We start from the raw sequence: 19017 nt of genomic DNA, 5'->3' as shown, positions 1-19017 counted from the left end.
AGCATGCCACTGCACTCCAGCCTGGGCAACAGAGTGAAACTCCACTCAAAAAAACAAAACAAAACAAAAAAGAGTAAAGATATGCTCAGTGTTAATAGTGAAGATATTAACGTAAAAAAAATTAGTAGTTTTATGCAATGTATTTGAAAACAGATACTACATATTAGATGAATTTTACAATGGCTGTAGTATATTAAAAAATTTGACCCCCCTCAGCGTTATTTTTACGCTTCTAATTTTTTAATGTTCTATATGTGGACAGTAATCATAAACTCTGGAATATGTTGATAAATTTTTCACAGCAAATTGTCACCAGCAAATGATTTTCAAAATTGCCTAGTGCATACTTTATAAATCCCTATAATTAGGGATATTTGTATTTTAGTTTACTACTTGCCGTGGAGGAACTTTGATAGAGATAAGGGTTTGTTATGTATTTTGATTTTCTACAAATAAGATTCTGGATTTAGGTTGAGGTGGTGGAGGGTGTGGCTGGAGAAGAGGATCATCATGATGAACAGGAAGAACACGGGGAAGAAAATGCTGAGGCAGAGGGACAACATGATGAGCATGATGAAGACGGTATGCAGGTTATTTGAGAAATTGCTCAGTATGAAATCAGGTCATTTTAAAGGGAGATTGTAGATACAGCGAAAAGCCCCACTTGATGCATGGTGAAATATTCCATTTATTTTTTGCCAAGTTTCTGTAGCATCTGTTTAAAAATTTTAGGAGCTGTGTGTGTATATAAAATAATTTATTCTTTTTCCTTTTGCTTTGTCACTTTCTTAAAAGACCTTTAAAAACTAAAAAAAAAGTCGTATTATGATACATTTGGAAATTAGAGAAAAGGAAAACAAACCACCCATCATTTCACTCAGATGTCAAAATTTGTATATTTACTTTTAGTCCTTCACTATAGTACCCTGCTGTAATAGTGTGCTGACTACCATAATTTACCTGGCCATTCTTCTAACATTGAGTAGTCACTTATTCTTACTGTAGTAGTTAACTCTTTCCTTTCCCCACCTGACTTCCCTTGTCTTTCAACCTCCTATGCCTACTAAGTTCCTACCCTTATATTTTGGCTTATCAGACCCTATTTGGAACCAAAGTGAGTTTATACTTTTTTCTTTTCTTATTGTTATTTAAATATATTTTCTAGGGAGTGACATGGAGCTGGACTTGTTAGCAGCAGCTGAAACAGAAAGTGACAGTGAAAGTAACCATAGCAACCAGGATAATGCTAGTGGGCGCAGAAGTGTTGTCACTGCAGCAACTGCTGGCTCAGAAGCAGGTATTTTGCCTTATTCCAGCACCTTTGTTGCTTAAACTAAGGCTGTGTGTATTCAGCATGAGTTGGTTAATACTTAGTATGGTATGCACAAGAGTACCTAAGCCTTTTTGTAAAACTTCATTCTTTTTCTCTGTAGTTGTTAGAGAAGATATATTATTATTATTACCATTATTATTTAATTGATTCTTTTTTTTAATGTCAGGCTCTCACCCAGGCTTGGGTGCAGTAGCATAATCATGGCTCACCACAGCCTCAAACTCCTTGGACTCAAGCAACCCTCCTGACTCAGTCTCCCAGGTAGCTGGGGCTATAGGTGCCACCACATCTGGCTAATATTTTTATTTTCTGCCTGGGCTCAAGTGACCCTTCTGCCCGGCCTCCCAAAGTGATGGGATTACAGGCGTAAGCCACTGTGCCCAGCCGAAAAGATAATTATTTTAATAATGTTCCTCACCCTTCTTTTGGTTTTAAAAGAGTTATTTGTAGGAACTATTTTAGTAATGGGTTTTGTGAACTATGTAATACAGCTTGGCGTTCTGTTTAATATGTATATAGTTTTTCATGAATGATGGGTTTCGTTGTCATTTTAATCACCAACAAACAATGTTTTTTATTTTAAAAATACAAAATTTAGGAGCAAGCAGTGTTCCTGCCTTCTTTTCTGAAGATGATTCTCAGTCAAATGACTCAAGTGATTCTGATAGCAGCAGTAGTCAGAGTGATGACATAGAACAGGAGACCTTTATGCTCGATGAACCATTAGAAAGAACCACAAATAGCTCCCATGCCAATGGTGCTGCCCAAGCTCCCCGTTCCATGCAGTGGGCTGTCCGCAACAGCCAGCATCAGCGAGCAGCCAGCACAGCCCCTTCCAGTACATCCACACCAGCAGGCAAGTCTGACAACTTGGGATTCCTAAGAACACTTAAATAGCTTTTAAAGATCATGCATGTTCATCTAGAGAACAAATTAAATAGCCTTATAATAGTTCCTCATTGTTTTGTTGAGTTTAAAATATGAGAATTATATACTTAGGATTTTAGCAGGGTGTCTCAATCTTTGTATTATTGCTACTTTGGGCTGGATAATTCGTCTTGTGCATTGTGGGATGTTAGATAGCATTCCTAGTTTTTGCCCACTAGTTGCCAGTAGCTGCCCTCATCCTCCCTTCCCTCCCCTTTGCTCTCCCAGTGGTGATAAGCAAAAGTGTCTGGCGGTTTTGTCAAGTATCCTCTTTTGGTGTTGGTGGTGGTGGTGGGGCTCAAAACTGCCCTTGCTTGAGAACATTACATTAATTCTTGTCCCCCTCAACACTCCTCTCCCTGAGTGAGCATAGTTTAGGAAAAGTTTTTTGTTCAGCTGCCACATAATCAGCAGTTGAACATTTAGATTTACATAATTAAATATACTTTGCCAAAAAGTCACAATTAGCAACTGACATTAGCTCATTGTGGTTGTTCTTTTTCCTTACAGCAAGTTCAGCAGGTTTGATTTATATTGATCCTTCAAATTTACGCCGGAGTGGCACCATCAGTACAAGTGCTGCAGCTGCAGCAGCTGCTTTGGAAGCTAGCAACGCCAGCAGCTACTTAACATCTGCAAGCAGTTTAGCCAGGGCTTACAGCATTGTCATTAGACAAATCTCGGACTTGATGGGCCTTATTCCTAAGTATAATCACCTAGTGTACTCTCAGATTCCAGCAGCTGTGAAATTGACTTACCAAGATGCAGTAAACTTACAGGTATGAAGCCAATCACAAGTTACTAATTCAAATATATTTCTTGGTTGTCAATTATCAGAATTCCAGTATAATGGGAATTAAATGTTACAAATGTTTATATGTTGATCTACTACTACTGCTACTACTACTGCTGCTACTACTACTACTACTACTATATCGAGTTTAGATCTATTTGGATAGTTTTAACTATTTTAGTTTGGTCTTCATAGAACTATGTAGAAGAAAAGCTTATTCCCACTTGGAACTGGATGGTCAGTATTATGGATTCTACTGAAGCTCAATTACGTTATGGTTCTGCATTAGCATCTGCTGGTGATCCAGGACATCCAAATCATCCTCTTCATGCTTCTCAGAATTCAGCGAGAAGAGAGAGGATGACTGCGAGAGAAGAGGCTAGTTTGCGAACCCTTGAAGGCAGACGGTATGAAATTCTTCATATGTATAGATGGTCCCCAATTTATGATGGCTCAGTTTTGTTTTTTTTTAACTCTGTGATGAGTTCATCGAGCATTAAATACATTTCACCTTATGATGAGTTTAACTGGATATACCCCCAATGATAGTCAAGGGGCACCTCTACTTGTATGTTTAGACAGAGCCCTTATATCCTAAAAGTTTAGAACTTTTTTATTATTTTTACATAAGACCTCATTTTATCGTGAAGGAGAAAATAAATGCCTTGCATCTCTTCTTAAATAATTGTTAAGGCAAAATATAAATTGTAATACAAGATGTTTTTAACCATTTAGTATCAGAGGCGTCTGATACTAAAGGCTTTTTCATTTTTGAAGTTGTTGGTCCATATACTTACCTCTGTATCCTTTAGGCCTCCCCCGCTTCCCCATTGAAAGGCATTTGTGGAGAGACTTACTTTGACCATGATTGAATATGAATATATTTTATGCTCAGAAAGGGAAAAGTATGTTTAATTATCAAAGCTGCTTTTTGGTTTCTCACCTCACATTTTTTTCTGCCTCCTCCTGCCTGTTGAGCCATTAAAATACACATCTATGTATTTGTTATGTTCTTTCTATTCGATTATAAAATGACCTTTTTCTGGGGTAAGGATAATTGAACAATAGAGCAGCCAGCAGCGGCGCCTTAGACCTAAACTCAGAGTCTTAGGATTTGGTTCTAGCTCAGGATAAACAGCTTTGTTACTTTGAGCAGATTATAAAGTGAGGAAAGATGGGTCTAGGAGACTGCTTAGAAAACAAGAGAACTATGGTTGGAGTCTGCAGTAGAGGTAGTATACTAAAGTAGGGCAGTGAAGGCCAAGGAGGAGGGGAGAGCAACACTGAAAGAATATAAACAGAATTCAGGGCCTTGTTGAGGGACTAAGTAGGAGGAGGCACAATTTATATTCTGACTTTGACTCTGAATAACTAATGGGACAGTTAAGAGAAAAACCTATAGGAGTGGAATGAATACTCCTGGGTTTGAACATGTGAAACAGAAAAATTTGGGGGAAATGTCACATGTTCACAGTTATGTGTTTGGCACAGATATCTGGACTAGAGATAAAGATTTGGAAGGCAGCAGCGTTTCTGTCCCAGGAAGCCTGTTCTGCAAAGAGACAAAAGCCTTGCCTCTGTTAAGCTGCAGTCATTTCCCCAAAGAACAAAGAGTTCTGATAATGGATCTTGACTGGTAGCAGTTCTTTCTTTCTTTAAACTATTATTGAGCTATACTTCACATATCATATATAATTTACTCATTTTAAGCATACAGTTCCATGGTTTCTCTGAGCTGTTTTACCATCATCACAACCAATTTTCATCATCCCTACAAGAAATCTCGTAACTAGTAGCAGTCATTCTCCATTTTTCTCTACTTCCTCTCCCCAGATATCTATTAATCTATCTTCTATCTCTGTAGATTCTGGATAATTAATGTAAATGGAATCATGTAGTGTGTGGCCTTTTGTGACTGGCTTCCTTTGCCTGGCATAATGGTTTTGAGGTTCATCTGTGTTTAGCATATATAAACACTTCATCTCTTTTTATTTCCTAATAATATTTCATTGTATGGATATACTATGAAATACGGATATACTATGATTATCTATTCGTCGGTGGATGGACATTGGGTTGTTTATACTATTCCACTATTTTGTGTAATGCTGCTACAAACATTTGTGTATAGGTTTTAGTGTGGACATGGACTTTCAGTTCTCTTGGGTGTATACTTAGTTGTGAATTTGCTGGATAACTCTTTATGTAAAGCCTTTTGAGAAACTGCCAGACTATTTTCCAAAGAGGAAAAAACATTCTCAGTTGCAGTATATGAGAGTTTTAGTTTCTCCACATCTTCACCAATACTTGTTATTATCTGTCCTTTTAATTATAGCCATCCTAATGAGTGTGATGTAGTCTCTCATTGTGATTTTGATTTGCATTTCCCTAATGGCTAATGATGTTGATCATCTTTTCATGTGCTAATTGGCTGTTTGTGTATCTTCACTGGAGAGATGTCTATTTGAATCCTTTGCCCATATTTAAATCAGCTTGTCTTTTATTCAGTTGTGTTGTATGCCCTGTTTATTCTGGATACAGGGCCCTTATCAAATATGATTTGCAAAGATTTTGTCCCGTCCTCTGGTGTATTTCTTCATTTTCTTTATGGTGTCCTTTGAGGCATGCAAGTTTTTAATTTTGGTGAAGTCTGGTTTATCCATGTTTTTTTTGTTGCTTGTGCTTTTATAATTTGCAGGCAGTACTTCTCAAAATGTGGTCCCTAGAACAGTAGTTTCAACCTCATCTGGGAGCTATTTAGAAATACAAATTCTTGGGCCTTACCCCAGACCTACTAAAACTCTGGGAGTGGACCAGTAATCTGTTTTAATAAGCCCTCCAGATGATATTAATGGACCTTGAAATTTGAGAATCATTATATTTAGGGAAGGAGTTCCTTTTTGCTATTCCCAAAGATACTGGAATTCCATTACTTCATAAAAGTATAGGATTGTAAGCCATATACAGTGGTTATATTTCTAAAGCAGAGCTACAGGTTTAATTACTTTTATTTATGAATACTCCCAGTTCCTAATTTTACGTATTTATGATAGTGGATGAATTTCACATTTGTGATATTCTTGTAAACATTTTCCTTCTTTTTGCTCTTATAGACGTGCCACGTTGCTTAGCGCCCGTCAAGGAATGATGTCTGCACGAGGAGATTTCCTAAATTATGCTCTCTCTTTAATGCGGTCTCATAATGATGAGCATTCTGATGTTCTTCCAGTTTTGGATGTTTGCTCATTGAAACATGTGGCATATGTTTTCCAAGCCCTTATATACTGGATTAAAGCAATGAATCAGCAGACAACATTGGATACACCTCAACTAGAACGCAAAAGGTATACATATTTGCCACTGATTGGTTTAAAAATATTTGGCTTGATGTGATCTCCATTGTTACATTGTCACATTTTGGAGTAAGGAGAACTGCACTGCAAAATTGAAAAATAGGAGCATTTCCTGCAGTAATGTAGACCTGCATCTATCCATCCTTTCTCCGTTGCTACTCCTCACTAAAATGGGAAACCTCAGAATTCAGTTAAACTTCATGCTTGAGATAGTTTGGCCCTGATTATTTCTCATGTTTTCTGTTAGAGTTTGTGTAAGCACTCACTGTTTTTTGGGTGATTAGCTTTTTCTTCTGTTTAGCCCATTTTGTAATTTTAGTACATTGGGCTGGTCAGTCTTACCATTTTCCAGATTCTCAAACTTTATCACAGTGTCTGAAATTGGTAGATACGTAAGTGACCTTTTCAGTGTTTTTTTTGCTTGTGTTTCCCAACCTTTGCTCCTGTTCATATACACAGATACTTCATGTAAAATGACTCACTTGTCTTTTTAAAGGACGCGGGAACTCTTGGAACTGGGTATTGATAATGAAGATTCAGAACATGAAAATGATGATGACACCAACCAAAGTTAGTGCACAGAAAATCTGCTAATCTACTTCAAGAAATGACTGCCTCAGTATTTCCCCTTCAAGCTTTTTAACTTCATTATTTTCTGTCTGGGTGGGAATTTCTCTTTTTTTCTCTATGTCCCATTTCTTGCCTTTTCATATTTTCTTAAATATTCTTGCATTATATGTTCCGTAAGGATGGACTAAAGCAATGTTATGGACTTTTCGACAGTTGAAATTTTTTCCTGTCGTCTGTCTTTTGTATTTCTCTTAGTTTTATGTTTACTCTTACTCTTAAGTAACATAAGTAGGTACTGTGGTTAAGTAAATTCTAAGCCAAACCATTGTTAGTACTAAAATAGATTAGTCAAGCAAATGAGAAATATCAATTATAACTTACAAATGTTAACAATTAATGTAATGAAAAAGAAAGAAAACATTCCAAACTTCAGAATTTTTACCAAAAATTATAATACCACAAAATTAAAATTATAATACCACAAAATTTGGGGGTATTCTGCAGTTTATTTGTGATTTTCAGTTTGAATTTAAAGATTTTAAAAGTGGGGCCAAATAGTTCACTCTCCTGTTTCTTTTTTTTTTTTGAGTTGGAGTCTCACTCTGTCACCCAGACTGGAGTGCAGTGGTTGCTCCCAGCCACCGCAGCCTCGACCTGCTGGTCTCCAGTGATCCTTCCGCCTCAGCCTTCCGAGTAGCCGGAATTACAGGCATGCGCTACCACGCCCGGCTGATTTTTTGATTTATTGTAGAGATGAGGTCTCGCTGCCCAGGCGGGTCTCAAACCCACAGGCTCAGGCAATCCTGTTTCTTATTATCAATTAGTACTTTTATTCAGCCTATGAAAAGATGACTGATCTAACCACTGTGTTTTGAAAATCCAGCTATTTCTATAGCACACTAAGCACTGTCCAAGTTTTATCCCATTAAGAGAGTTGGTGCTAGTGTGCACCACCTGACTTTGTTGGGATTCATAAGTTGCCCAGACCTTGCTCTTTTTTTATCCTACTATGGGAGAAGCAGAACTTACAAGTTAGCAAAGGCTCTCATTTCAGCTTCTGACCATCTCCTCCTTTTGGAGCTATCAGTGAGTTGGGTCCTTACTAACTCAGGAATCAAACTGTATTTTGGCTTGACTATTGAGAGATTAAGGAGGAGGCTGTAGGAAACCTCTGTGCAACACAGAGTGGAATGATACTTGTTAGTGCTGATTTTTATTTTACATTTTTTATTGTTGTAAAATGTATATAATGTAAAATTTGGATATAGCATAAACCTTACCATTGTGACCATATTAGACTGCTACATTCTGAATTATTACTTTAAAAATATTATCAAAATTTTGGACTACTAACTTGTTTTCGAGTGGCATTAAAATTTTATGAGGAAGTATTAGGAATTCTGGATTGAGCAGATTACTATTCTTTTACCCAAACCCAACAATTAAATAATTTTCCTAAAAACAAAACATTTTATCTTTTTATGCTTAGGTGCCACTTTGAATGATAAGGATGATGACTCTCTTCCTGCAGAAACTGGCCAGAACCATCCGTTTTTCCGACGTTCAGATTCCATGACGTTCCTTGGGTGTATACCCCCAAATCCATTTGAAGTGCCTCTGGCTGAAGCCATCCCCTTGGCTGATCAGCCACATCTGTTGCAGGTGAATGAGACAAACTGGTCTTAAAGTTTCATTCTAGTTACACTTTATTGTCTTTAAAGTGTTTTTTAGGTAACTAGAATATTTCTGTTAATATTCCAGCCAAATGCTAGAAAGGAGGACCTTTTTGGCCGTCCAAGTCAGGGTCTTTATTCTTCATCTGCCAGTAGTGGGAAATGCTTAATGGAGGTTACAGTGGATAGAAACTGCCTAGAGGTAAGATCATAAAAGTCTTTGCAGTATAATATTTGTTCATGAGTACCTGTCCCAGCATACAGATTTTTAGAAACACATTAATTTAGAATATTGTATTACCCAAAATAATAGAAACGTCAGAAATTCCTACCTTGTGATAGAATAGAAGGAATACTAACACTGTCATTAACTTGATGTCAGGTCACTTCATTCATAAAATAGCAGCCTCATTATGTGCTTTGTCTGTTTCACAGAGCTGATTATTATAAACTGCTGAAAACAAATTGTCAATATATGAGCACACAAGGGGTGACCCGAAGAAACCTGGAATTATCTTTTGGAGGGTGGGCCCTGTAGTACACTTGGAATTCGTCCCTCTGTATCATATGGTCAACCGAAGTTTTTATCTGGAGTTTTAAGTAGGTTGTGTCACGATTTACAGAAGATATGTCCCAAGTTGTAGCAAACAGGTGACCGGTTCTTCCACCATGACAATGTACTTGCCCATATCATGCTGCGTGTTCAGCAGTTTTTGACCAAAAACAGTATGATTCCTGTGCCCCACCCTCCTTATTCACCCAGTCTTGTCCCAAATGACTTTTTTTTTGTTTCTCTGGATGAAAAAAATTTTCAAAGGGAAACATTTTGCTGGTGTGGAAGAGGTGAAACAAAAACGGCAGAAGCACTAAAAGGCATTAAAATGGACAAGTTAAAAAACTGCTTTAAGCAGTGAAAAAAGTGTCTCCATGGGTGTATTGCATCAAATGAAGAGTAGAAGGTGACTGAAGTTCAAACTTGTGAGAATAAATAAAAATTTTTTTTTCTAAGTTGAGTCTCACTCTGTTGTTTAGGCTGGAGTGCAGTGGCACGCTCACGGCCACCGCAGCCTCAACCTGCTTGGCTCAGGCCTTTCATATAGCTGGAATTACAGGCATACATCACCAAGCCTGAGTAATTTTTTGATTTATTGTAGAGATGAGGTCTCACCAAGTTGCCTAAGCTGGTCTCGAACCCATGAGCTCAGGCAATCCGCTCACCTTGGCCTCCCAAAGTGCTGAAATTATAAACATGAGCCACTGTGCCCAGCCCAACAATTCTAAATGAATTCCAGGGTTTTTGGGGGGTCCCCCCCACATATATAATCTTAGTTTCTAATTTTTCTTTGATTTGCTGAACTAACTCAAATCAAGAATGTAGATGAATAATGTAGCACTGTTAATGATAACTAACATTTGTTGAACTATTCTGTCTCTTGGGCACTGTCACAATCTTTTTAATCTTGTTGTGTAGAAAACATTATTATCCTGATTTCGTGGAAATGAAATTGAGACTTGATGAGATTAAGTACATTTCATGTAGGAATGTGTATCGCCACATAATTAGTTAAGCGACAGATCTTGTTTTCAGATACAGATCTGATTTGGGAGTCTAAAATTGTATTCTATTGTTTATCTACTGAAAAAGTAGGGATGGGGTGGTGGCTCACACCTGTTATTCTAGCACTTTGGGAGGTGGAGGCAATAGGATTGCCTGAGCCCAGGGGTTTGAGACCAGCCTGGGTAACTTGGTGAGACCTTGTCTCTACAATAAATCAAAAAAATTAGCTGGGCGTGGTGGCACACGCCTGTAGTTCCAGCTATGTGGAAGGCTGAGGTGGAAGGATCGCCTGAGCCCAGCATATCGAGGCTGCAGTAGCCGGGAGCGTGTCACTGCACTCCAGCCTGGGTGACAGTGAAACTTCGACTCAAAAGAAAAAGAAAAAAGTAGTAAAACATTAAAAAGCAAGTGTAGAAGAAATGTAGTTGAATAGAATTTTTTGAAATTGTCTAAGTTAAAAACAAAATCTAATTAGTTTTTTTCCTTAACGTGTAACTTTTAAATTTAAAAATTCATAGGTTCTTCCAACAAAGATGTCTTATGCTGCCAATTTGAAAAATGTAATGAACATGCAAAATCGGCAAAAAAAAGAAGGGGAAGAACAGAACATGCTGCCAGAAGAAACTGAGAGTTCAAAACCAGGGCCATCTGCTCATGATCTTGCTGCACAATTAAAAAGTAGTTTACTAGCAGAAATAGGACTTACTGAAAGTGAAGGGCCACCTCTTACATCTTTCAGGTATCTGCTAAGAGAAAATGGCTTTTCTATTACTGCAGTACTTTATTTCTATTATAATTATGCTAAGCGTTTTATTTAGGAATTTAATAATTTTATTCTATCTATAGATAAACAGTGGAATTAAATGTTATTTTATGACTTCTTAATGATTTATATAGTTAAATACTGAAGTTGAGTTTTCTGGATTTTTGGGTTTCTGTGATTATTTTGTTATTGATGGGTATTCTTTTTGCTTCATTGAGGAAGTTCTAAGACCATATGTTTTTATTCAGTACTGAATTACCATATATATCCACATCAAATAGCCAGTTATGGACTTATTGCCAGCAGCTCAGTTAAGGGAAAAATGTGAGTAACTAGAAGGAGAAGAATTTTCTAGATTTGTGACTCATACTTAACTGGGCTCCTTTGCCAAGTTTATAATTGTCTTGTAAGATGTAGGGGTTTTTTTTGTTGTTGTTTTGTTTTGTTTTTGCTTACCCAATAAAAATTTAATAGTATATACCATGACTCAGTATGGATACTCACCAAATCATTTGTTGACTATATGCTTTATGCTCTGTGTTTTTTGGTTTGATGGTATTCTAGTTTTTTTGCTTAGGCTTTAACAGGCTAGTTCTAAGGGAGAATTGTGGACTGTGGTGTCCCAAGCTTCCTAATGGCAATAAGGCTTGAGCTATGAGATGATTAGAATGTATAGAAACAGATCGGAGAGAAGAATAGATGATTAGAATGTATAGAAACAGATCGGAGAGAAGAATCGGCGCAGAGAGACCAGTTAGAAAGCTGTTAGTTGTTCCACTTGGAGAGGCAAAGGTGCTGAGCTAGAATATTGGCTTTGGGGATGGAAAGGAAGAGAAACTCAAGATGAACTTGATCACTCTGGAGGAATAGAGGGAAGAAAAAATTGCTTGATGTCTGTGCAATAGCGAAAGAGATGGTACTGCAGAACAAAATCACGAGGTAATGTCATTGTAGTGAGAAGGCCATATTAAGTTTTGGCCATGTTGAGTATTAATTGTGCATCACTGATGTGAATATATTCAACAGTTGGAAATTCTAGTTCACTGTGAAAGTTCAAAGTAGAGGGGGATCTGGGAATACCTAGATGGGCTTTAAAGGGAGAAGGTAAAATGAAAGATGAAGACAGGAAGCAGCCTGGGGATTTATCCATCTTCAGAGGACAGAAGGAATAAGGGAATACAAATAAGAAGTTCTGCAAGGAACGAGTAGCCATGGAAAATTTGCTTGTTAAAGAGGGCATGGTTTTGAAACATTTAAAACCTCAGATATTAAAAGATCAGATATATTACTGTCATTGACCAAAACAGTGAATTTTCAAAATTGGCTAATTTATTCCCCCTCTCCCTTTCCCTTTAAACTTTTCATAGGCCACAGTGTAGCTTCATGGGAATGGTTATTTCCCACGATATGCTGCTAGGACGTTGGCGCCTTTCTCTAGAACTGTTCGGCAGGGTATTCATGGAAGACGTTGGAGCAGAACCTGGATCAGTATGTATTTTGTGTACCTTGTTCTATTCTGCCTGGTTAAAATATATTTCAGAGAATAATTCTGTTTTTTATTTTATTTTTAAAGATCCTAACCGAGTTGGGTGGCTTTGAGGTAAAAGAGTCAAAATTCCGTAGAGAAATGGAAAAACTGAGAAACCAGCAATCAAGAGATTTATCACTAGAGGTAAAGGTATTTGGATTTTTCTTATACTGTACATATAATGTGTTATTTATAAGTTGCTTAGTTTCTAGGCCTTTTTAGGGGATATAGCTAGGAAATGCCCTTTTTCTTTCTTTTCATCCTTTTCTTGTAATTAAAAATATAAGAATGATAATAACCAAATTTTCTCTGGAGGTTGGTTCCCTAGAATCCTCTAAAGATGACCAATGAGTTGTTTTAGTTTGTATTCTACAGTTCGTTTGAAAATCACATCATGAATTTATTCTCATGCTCAAAATCCTTTGCTATTACAGATTGTAGTGTGATGAATAACTTCGTGTGTGTTTCTCTTTTTTGTTATTGTGTCCTTGAAATAGTTTTCTAGACATGGAATTGTTGGTTCAAAGCCCTTATGCATAAATTTTGCTAGACTTAGGACATACTTCTGCATAGTGGTTGTATATTTTTACCATCGATATGAGAATGCCTGATTTCCTGCAGACCTACCACAGTTGTCAGTTTTCGATTTTTGCTAATGTGATAGGTAGGAAATGGTAAGAGTATAGTTTTAATTTGAATTTTGAGGAAAGTTGAACATTATTTTATATATTTATGGTAGTTATATTTTTTCTGTGAACTCTGTTGATATTTTATCAAAAGTTGTTGGTTTTTACTCCAATTTCAGAGGCTGTTTATGTATCTATACGTGGTATACACACGTATTCATAAATATGTATATGTATCTTAGTAATAGAAGGTACATTTTTCTCAGTTGGTCATTTTTTTACCCTCATTTTGCTTGTAGTGGTCTATCACCAAGGAACTAATTTGTTTTCTTCCACTATTTGCTGTTTAAAAATAAAATTTACATCTCTGATTATTTGGAATTTCTTTTGGCATATCCACAAAATTGAGGGGGAAAAAATGTATTGAAAGAAAGTGCTGGAATTTAATTAAATTCCTTTGTCCTGATTTAATGCAAGACATTCTTGTGTGCTTTACAATGTATATTTGGAATGTATGAGAACTCAAATTACTTTGTAGTACTGTCAGAGAAGAGCTAAAATTAAATTTTTCTATTTTACATGTAAACATTTAAGGTGGTTTCCTACATTGTACTTAATACTTTTTGGTGTTTTTTTAAAGGTTGATCGGGATCGAGATCTTCTCATTCAGCAGACTATGAGGCAACTTAACAATCACTTTGGCCGTAGATGTGCTACCACACCAATGGCTGTACACAGAGTCAAAGTCACATTTAAGGATGAGCCAGGAGAGGGCAGTGGAGTAGCACGAAGTTTTTATACAGCCATTGCACAAGCATTTTTGTCAAACGAAAAATTGCCAAATCTAGATTGTATCCAAAATGCCAACAAAGGCACCCACACAAGTAAGTACCTTACAAATAACAAGCATCAAGCAAATTCTTTCCTTGTTCATCTAAACAACAGTGGGTAATCATGGTTATGTGTGGTATGTATGTGTAAACTTATATTTTTATATGACTTTATTCTAGTCTAGTGATTTAATCTTTATTAAACTACTCTAATAGACAATTTTACAATTTGCTCTTTTCCTGTCACATTTATTTTGATGAATGTTTGCATTTGCACTAGTGTTTTATCTCAGTTGTTACGTGCTTTGAGGGGATAGAGTGAGAAGTTGTAAGATACTTAGTGATACAGAAATTTAGTGAGCAAATTGCAGCACTTCTGCCACTCTATTTATAGAGATATTTGAAAAGAACATGCTATTCTCTATAGCAGTGCTATTAAAAGTATGATAAGCAGATTTGCAAGTAGTCCATATTGAGGTAAGGGGCTTGCAGCCAAATGTATATCAACTATGTCACTAAGTTCACTGTTTAATTTAGCAAGACTAAAAAAAAAAAAATCCTGATCCAAGCTCATTACCTCACTGAAGACTCTTAGCTAATTTTCCAGATTATAATTAGCAAGTTTAAAAATTTTTGAAAACTATAAAAGCACTAGAAGATGATAATTGTTGATTTACACTGAGTAGGGGAAGAAGATCATCAGACTTGTAGGTAGGTAGATATAGTAATTGAAGGAGAGGAAGTTTATAGAAACTACGTAGAAAATCATGTATTTTACCTGTAGGCTATATCTACATCCGTGTCTTACTGTTGTTGTGTAAGCCACCACCATGAAGGCTGAATGAGCTGAGCTGCAAAAAGAATTGAGGGTGAAAAAACAGGAAGAATTCCCTAGCCTTTCGTCAGTTTGACCATTTGACTTTCTATAACCTTATAATAAAAAGAAATTAGCATATGTGAATGAGGAAACCTGAGAAGTTACAACATTTGAAAAATAACTTTTTTTGCATGCTTCTAGGAAACTATACTATGACTTGGGCTTAGGAATTTAAAAATTCTAATAGGTAATTTACGTTCTGGTGGCCTGTAATACTTTCATGCCAAAAACTAAGAACAGAGAAGATATTTAAATTTTTCTAACCATGTAAGAAATCTCAGCATAGTTTACAGGGAAACTAACATATCTCTAGTTGTTGGATATTATTTCACAGGTTTGACACGACAAAGAGAAAAAATTATTTAACAATTGTTGAGTGAACATCTCTGCCATTCTGCACAATTTTCCCCAACCCTCAAAACCATAGGGCAGGTGAGAGAAAGGCGTTAGTTAACAACACAGATGTTAGGGAAGAATGATCTTCAAGTGTCATGTCTTACATTTTTCTCATTTCTTTGCATTGACTTTGAAATTTAAAGTAGCTGTATTGCATTCATTTAAACAAAGTATATTTCATATTTTTTTTTTTAGGTTTAATGCAGAGATTAAGGAACAGAGGAGAAAGAGATCGGGAAAGGGAGAGAGAAAGAGAAATGAGGAGAAGTAGTGGCTTGCGAGCAGGTTCCCGGAGAGACCGGGATAGGTAAATGTGTCTTTTCTTGAATATCGCCTTTTTGGATAAATTGAAAGTAGGCCTATAACTGAAGGAGTCTTAATTATGGACTCTTTTTTAGAAAATGAAAGTTTTGTTGTTTGAAATACATATAGTAACTAAGAATAGCCTTAATAATAAAAAGTTCTGTTTTACAAACTCAGAGGCAGTTGAAATTATAATGCTTTTTTTATTTATCCCACTCAAGTTCCTAATTGTTTGGATTTTTTTGTAAAACCTTTGTGTCATTCTCTCATAAGTTTGTCTTTAAAAAAATTATAGCAAATTGTACTGTTTACATCTTTAAATTTTCTCATGAGAATGGGTTGCATTTTACTTTTGACTAACATTTCCAGGATTTGTGGGTGGACTTTTGATTTCTGATATGTTAAGAACGTATGCCCTTAGAATCAGATTTTTTTCTTTTTAGGGACTATACATTACAAATTTATAAATTTTCAATTGACAAAATCTAGGTACTTAGCCATCAACTATTTTTTGGCGTTCTGCTATCTTGGGTACCAGAACTGAACAACCTATATGCTCTAGTTTTCTAATTTTGTTACTAGTTATACAAATATTTTTACTTTGTAGCAAAAGGAAATGAAGGCATAATAGCTTTCTGCCTCTTACAGAGACTTTAGAAGGCAACTTTCCATCGACACTCGGCCCTTCAGACCGGCCTCTGAAGGGAATCCTAGCGATGATCCTGATCCTCTCCCAGCACATCGGCAGGCACTTGGAGAGAGGCTTTATCCCCGTGTACAAGCAATGCAGCCAGTATGTATCTCTTAACTGGTTATGACTTATTTTTTCTTTTGAATTAAAGTTGGGTTTTTTTTTTAATTTAAAAAAAAATTGTCAGCTACTAGCAAACCATATGGTTGAAAGATTGTTTATCAGAAGTTTCCTTAATATGATATGAAACGTAAACTAGTTGGGTTTTTTCTTTATGTATAACTATATGAGCATATGTTATAGCAAGAAAATAATGAAACAAAAAACCAATTATATATCTTTCAGTAAATCCTTAACCTTAAATATAGGTATATTTCTTTCCCTCCCTCACCCCTCCCCTTTAATTTTTCTCTGCCCCTATGGCCAGGCGTGGTGGCTCATGTCTTTAATCCCAGCCCTTTGGGAGGCTGTGGCTAGAGGAGTGCTTGAGCCCATGAGATCAGCCTAGGCAACATAGTGAGACCTCATGACTACAACAAAAAAAAGAAAAAGAAAAAAAAATTAGCTGGGCATGGTGGTACGTGCCTGTAGTCCCAGCTACTCCCAAGGCTGAGGCAGAAGGATCTCCTGAGCATAAGAACTGGAGACTGTGGGCAACAGAGTGAGACCCTGTCTCACTCTGAGGGAGTCGGGGGGAAACACATGGACATTAAGTATATATGTATGTTTACTCATGAATATAAAAAACCTTAAAAGATTTGAAGCTTGTCATAACAAGTATTACAACTAGCCATAGCAAGATTGTGCTAGTGCATGGCCTATTCTGTCCCTGCCAAAGTTCTCTATAATTGAGATTCCAGTTTCATAAAAGACCATACTGCTTCAGAAAACATTGTATTTGTTACCCAAGTTTCTTATTTTTTTCTTCTTTCTCATTTTTTGAGAGTAAAAGATTGTAGATTTAGACAAGAGTTTTCAGTGAGTAGGCAAGTAATATTGCTCATCGTTTATAGGCATTTGCAAGTAAAATCACTGGCATGCTGTTGGAATTGTCCCCAGCTCAACTGCTTCTCCTTCTAGCAAGTGAAGATTCTCTAAGAGCCAGAGTGGATGAGGCTATGGAACTCATTATTGCACATGGACGGTAATGTGTACAATTGGAAAGGCATTTCAGTTTAAACTTTAACTTCAGTAGTGGGTGTCATTATATTTTAGAAGTTATGCCATAAAGTGTAAGACTTAAAATATATTTTTAAATAATAGCCTAAAATCCATAAGCGAGACAACTTATTTTGTCAGATATTAGGAGGATAGTCATGTAGGTTCTAAGTAAAACACATCTATTTTGAATGAAGTCGGTCTCAGAAATTCTGACAGAATTCCCTTATGGCAGAGGTAATAGTATGCCTCAAAGAATCTTAGGGTGTAGCCTCTGAGTCCTTGCAATAAGCATGAAATATCTTTGAGGCCTCCTGTGTATCATAAACATTCATGCAAGGTTTTGGTTTCTATTCTGTAATACTTGATTTTAATGTAAGTTCTAAAAACATCTTATAGATCACTTACCCCTCTTTTTCCAAGGTGAAAAGTAAAAGTGACATTAGGAAGGTATGCCATGTCTAAGCTGTGGCATATCCTGGGGCTACTCTCTATGAAACTTTGAAGTGTTCGTTATTTTCGATGAAAATTTACATTTTTAGCCTCATCATGATTTTGAATGAGGAATTTAGATTAGATACAGCTCTAGAGATGTATAAGCAGATATGCTGAGCCACTGGAACAGCCACTTCCAGAGCCATTGAATGGTCCAAGCCAAAAAGACTATTGATAGAAGTTTATATTCTTTGCTGTTATTACTGTTTTCTTCTGGATTTTTTTTGTGCTGTCTCTGTAGTTGGTTAGCACACTGATATAGCTTTGTGTGCATTTTTTATTAGAAAGATTTTTGTAAATGTGAGCATTGCGAATTTAGTAGTGTTTTCTGTTGAGTGCAAGTAATATACAATATTGATGGCTTTCACCTGGCTTTATGGAGTGATCAGTGAATGTATTCTAGAACCATTAAATTCACCAGAGAATTTGAATCCTATTGTGATTGCTTTCTGAGCATTTTTCTTTTTTCTTCAATGCTCCCTATGAGCCTCTATGAAGGCTGCATTTATTTTGTCTTAAATCAGTCTTTAGCCTATTCTTGTGAACCATATACACATAGCATCTGGTAGTTCTTTAGGATTTGTATTATTGACTTCTTTGCTCCTAGAACTGCATTAATACTAGTAAGTGCATCAGATATTTACTGATTTCAGAATTTAGATGCATTTGCAAATGCATCCTTATAAATTTAAATAAATATGTTTTCTACATTAATCTGTAAGTTTCAGAAATTCACTGGAATGTGAAAGGATTTTTGTTTGTTTTTAGGGAAAATGGAGCTGATAGTATCCTGGATCTTGGATTACTAGACTCCTCAGAAAAGGTACAGGTAAGGAATATTATACATGTGCCAATAAGCACTTAGAATTTAAATTATAAGGAAATTTAAATAAAGGGAAGGAAAACAAGGTTTATGAAGACACTGTCTTTTTAAAAAAATTTCTTTTGTAGAGTCAAGGTCTTGCTATGTTGCCCAGACTGGTCTCAAACTCCAGCCTCAAGTGATCCTCCTGCCTCAGCCTCCCAAGGTGTTGGGATTACAGGCATAAACAGTCACATTCAGCCAAAACTATGTTTTAAAAGTAAGATGAATATTTACAGTAGGGAGAGAGAAGCAAAGATATTTATGTGGGTGTCGTGTAT

General features: G+C 36.4%; 1 protein-coding gene across 1 annotated transcript in view; it reads left to right on the top strand.

Moving 5' to 3' along the window:
- UBR5 (ubiquitin protein ligase E3 component n-recognin 5) overlaps positions 1-19017 on the top strand; it is a 104832-nt gene that overhangs the window by 71673 nt on the left and 14142 nt on the right. Inside the window, exons 35-51 of the mRNA XM_021711997.1 lie at positions 471-582; positions 1166-1297; positions 1932-2189; positions 2771-3039; positions 3249-3460; positions 6167-6397; positions 6903-6976; positions 8466-8638; positions 8738-8851; positions 10726-10946; positions 12338-12458; positions 12544-12648; positions 13765-14008; positions 15423-15534; positions 16179-16323; positions 17235-17365; positions 18643-18703. Of these exons, the coding sequence (XP_021567672.1) occupies positions 471-582; positions 1166-1297; positions 1932-2189; positions 2771-3039; positions 3249-3460; positions 6167-6397; positions 6903-6976; positions 8466-8638; positions 8738-8851; positions 10726-10946; positions 12338-12458; positions 12544-12648; positions 13765-14008; positions 15423-15534; positions 16179-16323; positions 17235-17365; positions 18643-18703 (2715 nt within the window). The remainder of the gene's footprint in view (positions 1-470; positions 583-1165; positions 1298-1931; positions 2190-2770; positions 3040-3248; positions 3461-6166; positions 6398-6902; positions 6977-8465; positions 8639-8737; positions 8852-10725; positions 10947-12337; positions 12459-12543; positions 12649-13764; positions 14009-15422; positions 15535-16178; positions 16324-17234; positions 17366-18642; positions 18704-19017) is intronic.

The sequence above is a fragment of the Carlito syrichta genome, unplaced genomic scaffold (genome assembly GCF_000164805.1).
Source record: "Carlito syrichta isolate Samal-C Ts95f unplaced genomic scaffold, Tarsius_syrichta-2.0.1 Scaffold302992, whole genome shotgun sequence".
NCBI classification, from domain to species: Eukaryota; Metazoa; Chordata; class Mammalia; order Primates; family Tarsiidae; genus Carlito; species Carlito syrichta.
This window is presented reverse-complemented; position numbering and strand designations above follow the sequence as displayed.